At 37.2% G+C, this 9,750-nt stretch overlaps 1 protein-coding gene across 1 annotated transcript; it reads right to left on the minus strand.

Moving 5' to 3' along the window:
• Nucleotides 1-226: 226 nt before the first annotated feature.
• Nucleotides 227-9,550, minus strand: LOC149830976 (lactoylglutathione lyase GLX1-like). The gene is made up of 9 exons (XM_090013579.1): nucleotides 9,448-9,550; nucleotides 5,568-5,712; nucleotides 5,337-5,461; nucleotides 5,075-5,139; nucleotides 4,770-4,982; nucleotides 2,252-2,299; nucleotides 2,048-2,155; nucleotides 1,798-1,950; nucleotides 227-512 (listed from the first exon to the last, which is right to left on the minus strand). Exons 2-9 carry the CDS (start codon nucleotides 5,690-5,692, stop codon nucleotides 462-464), a joined length of 888 nt encoding a protein of 295 aa, XP_089869705.1. The 5' UTR covers nucleotides 5,693-5,712; nucleotides 9,448-9,550; the 3' UTR covers nucleotides 227-461.
• Nucleotides 9,551-9,750: the final 200 nt, after the last annotated feature.

Below are 9,750 nucleotides of genomic sequence, written 5' to 3' on the forward strand. Positions count from 1 at the left end.
ATATTTTTATGTAACAAAATTATTTTAAATACCCCCTAAATTGAGTTGGGTTTGGATTTCTATTTTCTCGACCTAAGATGATATGAACCTGATTACTCATTATTTGGGAAAGTCTGGTCGCACCTTGATAGGTTGGATACTCAAACCCATTGACAGACCTAAGATTTCTACGAGCGCACGCACACACAGTAGAGGATAGGTTAAAAGTACATGAAACACAAAGACAGTCAACCAAATTAGAGAATGCACTATATATGAACTCCAATACTAGCAACTAAATTACATAATGCACTGATGTAAAAACTCCAGTACTAGCAACTAACATATTTACTCGTACATAATGAGACCAAAGTAGGAGGAACTAGTACGGTTGCTTATCATGATAGCAGCACCCTTATTGTAGATAGGATTCACCAGGCTAACATGCAGAAACAAGCAGAGAGAAATAGATGTCCATATAATCACTCTTCTTTGTGAAGCTCCTTAAGGAAATCAGAATGGTCCACCAAAACCTAAATACATTATTACAAGAAAATCATAGGTAAAATTTTTGTGGTGATAATAAACCAAAAAAGAAATCATATAAAATGCCTAAGAAAATACTGTTTTTTTGCATTAAGAGAAGATGGACAAGAATAACATTGTAGTATAAAACCACAGAGCGCAAATTAGTTAAACATAAAATTCGTTAATAATAATTTATTACACAGATCATTGTTGCACGATACAATGATGATTGAACAATGGTCTCACAAATCACAACGGCATTGAAACATAAGCATGTAAAAACAACAATACCGACTCTAGCAAATAGCTGCTTTCTACTACAAAATTGAAATTACAAGAAAAAGTAACTTTGTCATATAGCATCTATAAGTGTGTTATTGTCTGCATGCAAGCATGTACACATGGGCATGGGCATGTGTGTGTAGTGTGTGTGATCTAACCACCAAAACTACATAAAACCACCTCTGTGCCACCTTTATAAGATGATCATATATAGACTACGAAGTGCCTCAGATGGAAGCACTTAATCCTCCTAAAAATGGAAGGCAGGTCCTAAAATGAGCACTCAAATATACAGCTAGTACTCTTTCCAAGTTCTCCATCAAGCTAGCTATCAGCCAGCAATGTCAAATCTGATGGCATTAATTACAGTGTATAAGAAAATGTTTATCCAGTTTATGCATCCACAACATGGAGCCACATTTACTATGCAAAGGCGAATGTGTACACACAGGGTTCTGTCTCTACCACAAAACACACATCAATTTGTCACGCTTTATCTATAATATGCATGAGGGAAAACCTAACCCCCAAGAACTACTGTAAGGAAATACAGTAACTGGCAGTCACTAAAATGAATTAACAAGCCAAAAGCAATTGAGGATATCCTTGTAAATCTGTCAATAGCCTAGAGATTACACGATCCTTGGGTTGTAAACTAAAAAGGCATTTAAATTGGAAACCAAGTAGACACTCAGAAGACATGACAAACATATTCCAATCCTAAAGAAGTGACCCTATCTCTATAAAGACTAAAGAATTCCCAAGTTCTGACGAGACAAAGATTCATTTCAAACAGTGAATCTTTTGAAATTAATGCATTTTAAAACATCTTCTCTAGCATTATTTTTGTTGATAGAAGCATACAGTATTCTCATATTCTTCCCTTATTAACGGACTGCATATTTACGCATACTTACAACAAAATAAGCATTTATAAATTACAATCAGAAGAGGTCGGAGTATAATAATATGATTATAATGAAGAAATAGATAAATAGGAAGCCTTACCACTTTCCAGCCATCAGGATCAAGGAAAGAGGTGATTTTAGTATTGATTTCTGGAATAGGACCCGGTTCCCGGGTTATTTTTCCACCGAGCTCTTGTGTAACCCGACGAACAACCTCAGCACTCTTATAAACGTCTTCAGTACTGAGAGCAACCTAGTTCAAACGTAAAACCAAGTGCTTATAATATTGAATATGTCAACAAAATAAATAAATGCTCGATTGAAAGATGTAAAATATATCATATCTTGACCTGTGCATATGCATTGCCTTTGGTGTAGTCAGTAACCCCATAATTGTATGTCAGCTCCAGAACTGTCGTCTTCTCTTCCTCAGCATAGCCCATCATAGCTATAGTATACTGATCGTTAAAAAAAATTGTTAGTCATGCATTCCTCAGCCAGCGCAAGCATGTTAGTATTTAAGGCCAATATCAAATATAAGCACATAAATTTACCTTGTACTCAGGCACCTCGACTTTCTTGACCATCTGCATTCCACATGCCTGAAGAACATAGCAGCAATTAGCATAGGACAACAGCAAAATCTGAGTATTTAACATATAGGTTGATGCAGTGCACGTCGGAGGAGGAGTGAAGAAAGATGCCCACTGTGAATCGGCGTGGCTCAAACTTTTTATTATTCTCAACAAGTCTCAATAATCAAGGGAAAACAACCAATAGCAAAGGAATGAAATGAAAACAGAGTGCAAGTAACAAAGCATAAGCAAAAGGCAAACAGAAATGTCGGCTGAAACTTTTAACAATCTCCCCCTACGCAACCCTAGGAGAGGGCCTTTTAAAGGCTATTACTGGACCTGGGTCGTGGGTCCAGGCTTGGACCCGAACCGCGATCCGGGTCAACTTCCATCTGCTGTTGGCTCTGTGACGTGCGAACTCCACCACGCCTGGAGTAGGTGCGCAGGGGTACCTCCCTGCGTCGCGGCTCCGTACCTGCAAGGGGGATACACGTGAAGTCGGTCATCTGCCCTTTGTGGCGGATCGGGTGGCACGATGGGTCCAATCGGGTCCTGCCCTGCATCATAGGTGTTTTCTAGAAAGGGACAAAACTACAAATATATCATAATTCAAAGATATGTCGCCAATGTGCTCATTTACCAATTCCATACTTATGTGATCATAGCAACATTCAGGCCTTCATTGGACATTATATGATGACAAGGCCTTCAAAGTGGCATTTACGAATGCAATAATGTTAACCTTTTTTTGGCTTGAACGCCAAACCCTAGAAAGTAGGTAGGTAATTTCTACAGTGACAATAAGGTCATTCATGAAAAGTCATCAATGTAATATTTTGACATGAGTATCACAAGCCACAGTGTGCACTACTTTATCATTGCCACACTAAAACCACCATAACACAACGTCGTTGTGCATAGCAAATGATTAAGCATTGAAGATAGCATTTTATGCATGAAAAGCCATTAATGTAATATTTATGAGATTCATTACAAAAAGAATATTTGGTTCATCTTGGTTGACATTGCAAAATCCCTCTCAATGCTTCCTGGAGATTATTTAGTTCATATTGGAGTGACAGCCATATCTCACAACTTTATTTTTGAATCTCATCTCACCTAAATTATGTGGTTCTATTCTCCTTTAAAGTAAAGGAACATAAAACAAAAAATGAGATCAAATAATACTCATATTCTCTTAAAATCCATGTTATTTTCTTCATTCAATGTTCCTTGGATCAATTTTTGTTTTACTACACCATTTATTTATCCTTATAACCGCTTCATTGAAAGCCACATCCCCTCCACGTAAACCAAAAAGCAGAAAAGCATTGCTTTTCTCATGAAGACTTTCAGAATCTCAAGACTCAGTCATGTATATTATTCTTAGTCACAGCATACCAATATAGTTCTTTCCCCAACCTTTGAGGACCCTGAACCAGACCTCGCCCAACCTTCATATAGAGTTACCAAGATCTGGATCAAGGTCCAACTAAGATCCATGTCCACACCAAACAAATTACAATTTTTCCTGTCAAATAAACATGTAAGGTACCTTGGGCCAGGCTGATTCCAGATCAAAATCAAACTGTTCCATATTTGTGTGTTCATCAAATATTCTGATCCAACGGAAAAGGTTTTTTAGACTGCTAGGCATGTCATATAGAGAGGACTTCCTTCCCTTCTCCAATCACCTGAGAGTCAGGTCATGATTCTAGAGGGGCAGGCTTTTGTCTTGATGTCAATAAAAATCTTGACAGCAAAAGGAAAAGGAAACAAAGAGGGGCCTCCAACATGATTTTGATATTCATCACTCATGTCACCTGTATGCATGATATTGATATTCATTGTTCATGCCACATGTATACCTCTTCTCCTATAAATCATGCCTTCTTTTGTTTATTTTCTTCAATAACCACTGGCCACTGTTTACTTTTCAAGTGAATGAGTTCTAATTCCATACATATTGTTAGGGTTCCAGTCTCCAGCAGATCAGAATCCTTGGGATCCATGCGCAATGAGGACGAAGGGCGGGAGAGAGAGAGACAGAGACCAAGAGGGTGAGAGTTGTCTCTCAAGGTGACACCCACCCAGGATTAGAGACAGATCCTCATCTCTTTCCCTATGTCTAATCCACTATTATGAAATAGTGTCAGATAGGCACAGCTAGCTTCATAAATATATTCATTTTGTGGCCTAGTTTTATCAAAGATAGGAAGGTTAAGAAAAGCTCCTTAACCACATAATGAAAATTGAGATAAATTTGGACACATCAAATCTAGCTGTGTGGTACAAACATGGTTATGCACATATGTTCACGCATAGGCTTCATTCTGGATATGTCCATTGTATATATCCTATTCCTGCAAAAGTTTACATCCTAGACCCTGACTCTAATGTATGCAATCATGAACCTCTCTTCTCTATCATTCACTTCCGAACAAAATATTTGAAATTTTGAACACAGTGGTTCAAGATAAACAAGAGGTAGCATTACCTTTTCATAGAACTTGATAGATCGTTCCAGATCTCCCACACGAAGCATAACTTGACATAACGGCTCAGGTGTGGGTCCCCTCTGAATGAGCTCAAAAACATAGCCATCTGGATCCTCCACAAATGCTATTACTGTAGTTCCTCCTTTAACAGGACCTGCCTCACGTTTGATCTTGCCACCTTTTGCACGGATGTCTTCAACCAGTTTGTACACCTGGAACCCCAGGTGACTCCATCATGAGAAACAGGGACACCACAGCATATCAGCAATTAGGTAAAATGCTCAATTTGTAAAGTGATACATACATCTTCAGTTGCAATTGCAAAATGCCCAAAGCTGGTTCCTATGTCATATTTATCAACTCCATAATCTGTGAATCAACAAAATATATGAGAAGCTTTCAATCAGCAAGTGCATATGGAAAATGGTTCCACAACAAAAAATGTCATGACTTGCAGCAGCATATAGTAACTGCTAAATGATCAGTTCATGAAAAACTGTGCCTCCATGAAGTTACACAGGTAAAGCGTATAGAGAATAGGATTTTATGAGGAGCATGGGGCATACTATAGGTCAACTCTACAACGAAAGTCGACTCTTCAGGTCCAAACCCAAGAAAAGCATTTGAGTATTTTTCCTCTGGAATATCCCTTTTCCTCAACAGCTTCATCCCAAAGCATTCAGTATAGAATCTGAGCAGATGTTAGGATTCTTAGGTCAGGTAAGAGAACAGATCAACATTTTATTTTAAAAACTTGATGCAAGAAATCTACATATCATTAATAAAAGAGAGCATACTTTATGGTTCTATCCAAGTCTCCAACACGATAAACAGCATGCAAGAAGCGGTGTCTGTCTTTCTGGGCCCATTCAAGCACATCATCGGTAGGAACAACATTTTCAGCTTCAGCTCCAGAGGTCATTTTTCCCAGCAATATATAATCTGTCATTAGCAGTATCTATCAACTCTTAAGTAATTATTGAAGACACTATAAGACATGCAAGAATAAGATTCTCTGTTATTTTTATGCACAGAAATTGGATAAGTCAAAAGAAATAAGACTTCACAACAGACACAAAATAGAAGAAGCAATTTCAGTCGATGAATATGAAGTTAGATTTAGAGAATACAGCAGGATCATTAGAAAGACCATAACAATAGATACCTAACAGCAACATGATTATCAGCTCATTTATTATAATCACAGAAAAGTTGAAAATAACTTTTACATTAGACTAGTATTTATTCAATGTAATCTGAAACAATCATACAAAATTTACCAACTTTTTGTAACTCATAGTCAAGCATACATGACCATTAGAGAGAATCTAAAACAGAATCAATGTCATCAAGCCTATTTCAGACCCATCTGCCCAATCCAGATAAAGACACAATCTGGATACACTTCTTTGTAGGACAATCAGCTACAGGATGACAGTAGAAGTCTAAGCTATCAGTTGAAGATCCCTGGAGAAAAATAACTTAACGCAGGCCAGACATCACTAAACCAATTGCAATGCCAGTCTCCCACTAAATCTGGCAGGTAGAGTCAAAAACCTTATTCATTTTCAAACTTTTTAAGTTTCTGCTATGCAAAAGATACTGTAACTGACTTCAGCAGCAGTATCATGGGGTTTCAGATCAAGAATTAGGTGACAGGGACTCATTAAAGCAACTAGTCCCAAATTAGTGCCAACTCATACACACCAATTGACTCGATGCAACTCTAAGCCAATTCAAGAAACAACACTGTTCGACCTAATAACTTGTGTGAGGAGTCTGAATTAATCAAATCTTTGGTATCACTAATTGTCACAAAATTCATTAAAAATATAAGTGCTTATGTTACCTATACAAGAGTACATTCTAAAGTCTAAACTAGGTGATGCTATGACAATAAAATCAAACAACAAAAAACAAAAACCTTTGGCATAATTAAATGTCACACCAATTATATATCAATACATAAGTCGAATCTTGAAGAACATGGAAGCAGATTGAAAAAGACAGTTTGCATATATCTCATGCATATAGGGCATATATAAAAGTGAACAGCCTGGTCGGGGTCTGCCTAACCCCAGCTTATCAATTCACAAAAAAAAAAGTGAACAGCTAAAGATATATGCATGCATGCCGCATCACCAATACATCTCAATGTTCAAATGTATTTCACAATATCCCAATATGGTAAGTTTTTTATGTGCATAATTTAAACTGATAATATTAATGTTAAGCAAGAATTAAATTAGGAACTACAGCTCTGCTAAATGGACATGAGACCTATGTCATCTGGATGTGGATGCGGGTATGGGATACGATGCGGATTCGTTTGGTACGATACGAAAACTTTCAAAAGTTAGGATCCAGGGACACAGTTGTACATATATTATAGATATTTATATAAATTATAAGATTCGGAACGAGGAGATACGTAAAAAGGTAGGTGTTGCACCCATTGAAAATAAGATGAGAGAGAATCGTTTATGGTGGTTTGGACATATTCGGCGAAGGCCTAATGATGCTCCAGTTAGAAGGATGGAGAAATGGGGAAATATATTAGTTAAAAGAGGTCGGGGTAGGCCTAGGAAGACTTGGATGGAGATGATAGGAAAGGATATAAATGCTTTGAACCTCACCGAGGACATGGCAGTGGATAGAAATGATTGGAGGAGAAGGATTCATGTGGAAGACCCAGAATGATTTTCTTTGTCGGTTCATATCGCCGACCTCAATTGTTTTGGGATGAAGGCGTAGTTGTTGTTGTTGTATATAAATTATATATTTTAATATATATATATATATATAATATTAAAATTTTAAAGTATATATATTTATAAGCATATTTTCACTGTGTTGGATATGTCGGACACCATGTCAAACGTGTCGGACTTGTTGGACACCGTGCCTACATGTCGTATCATGTATCGTGTCAACATGTCAGACACAATGTTGACCATGTCCTGCACGAATTGCACTGTGTCCCATGTCCAGATCTGTGTCATGTTCGTCCCTTGAGGGGCATGTCCCTGAGACATACCATGAGACATTGGACATATAGATCTTTTTCTTTCTAGAAATTCTTTAAGAACAGCCTTCATAATTGCATTTTCTTCAAAAGATTGATTTTTCCTTGCATGGCAAATGCTAGAAACAAAATCACCGATATTGGTCACGACAATATCTCAGCAAGGTTATTCCATGTGATATCATAGGTTTTCTATAAATCTTGGGAAAATCTCAGAAAAAAACAGTGTCCTTCTCAAGAAACAATAATAAAAGAAATGCAAATTCATCAACAACATAGAAAAATATGTAAAAACTATGTTTATATTGAGAATTTTCAAAAAGAAGATAATCCATATAATTTTTATACTATATTATGAACATGGGAGGATAATTTCCCCTTTGAAAAAAAAAAAGAACTTTTTAAGTGCACCATTTTCCAAATATCACAGACTTGTTACAAGTGTTTTTGAAAAGCATGTACAAGTTTGAACACTAGTTAGGTGCAATGCTTAAGGTGTGCAACAGCATCGTCTTCTGATATCCTTTCTCCCACCGTAGCTTCAATCAACCAGTTGTAAACAAACAAACTACATTGATATGCACACACATACAGTGAAGAAAAGTTCTGCAGGCTTCCAGTTGCTGCCTTATCTGATTGCCATTGTTGTTATGCATAAACATAATGCGCCCATCAACAAAAGGTGTTTGGTCTTAGATGGTTCAGAGTTTTTCTCTTTGGCATGTTACACAAAACAAGAGTGCATCACCATTTCTTATGAGGAACAACATATAAATATTATGGGAAATAACCACGAAGCTGATAGCGGACTTCTAGGTAAGTACAACAGCTAGTCAAGCAAGTCTCAACTTCCAAATCAGGGAACTAATGTTTGAGACTTTGAGATAGACCATCGGGGTGACGTGGCTTTGTCTTGCCACATAAGACATGGGACCACTTAAAGTCCTATATTACTAAGGAAAACCCAAATAAAGTCCTTCTATGTTACCAAGAAAACCTCACAGAAGGTTTCCCTCTTTGTTTTGGAAACTTAGTGTGAGACCTCTATATAAAGAGGTATAGAGGGTGGTTCCAAGGTGTGAATTTCAAGAGAGGTTCTTTGAGGGTTCTTGTGAAGGGTTACTAAATATTCAATATATTTGCACTTCTTTTAGAGGGTAACTTTACCACGATCTTGTGTGCACTTCCTTTAGTGGGCACCTTTCTTAACCAAACTAAACCCACAATCATCATTCTAAGTTCTAAAGTCCTTCCAACTGATTTCCACCGATACCTTTAGACAGAAATAATTAACATACATTTCTAACACTCCAGTACATATCAGCTCGTTTATACCACCATCACCATCGCCACACCAATTCAATGAAACAGAATTCCCATATAATCTACAAAACCCAATATTGTATACTCCAATATTAACTCCCAAATACACAAAAAGAAAGAAACAAAGTGTTTTTTTGAAAGAAAACAAAGAGTTAATCAACTCTTCGTTTATAATGCATACATGTAACAAAGGATATACACGAAAGCTGATTCGTGCAAACAAGTGAATAAAAAAAATGGCAAAAAGAAAATCAAGCGTCTCACATGAAAAGAAAGGAACATTTTTTCTACCAAAAAATATGATGTGGGTAGTCTTTGTTTCTGCTTACCTGAAATCCTCCAGCACCTGAAGAGGTAACGAGCACGATCCTGGTGTGGTGTTAGAGCATTTTATAAGGGCTGGGCAACCCTCATTCCCTTCCCACCTTCCTTGGGGAGAAAAATTATTGAAAAGAGGCCTTTGGTTCACCAAATTGTCATGGCCCTGCCCAACGGTCAACGCTTTAGAAAAGGGGCATCGCCCATTTTCACGTGATCCTGCTGCGGCCCATGGTGACAAATACGGCGATATTTTGAAAATACTAAAAAAAACATTAATATTTTGCCAGCAATTATAAACAGTTAAAATATCT

Source organism: Nuphar pumila, chromosome 7, assembly GCF_984573655.1.
Source record: "Nuphar pumila chromosome 7, dmNupPumi1.hap1.1, whole genome shotgun sequence".
NCBI classification, from domain to species: domain Eukaryota; kingdom Viridiplantae; phylum Streptophyta; class Magnoliopsida; order Nymphaeales; family Nymphaeaceae; genus Nuphar; species Nuphar pumila.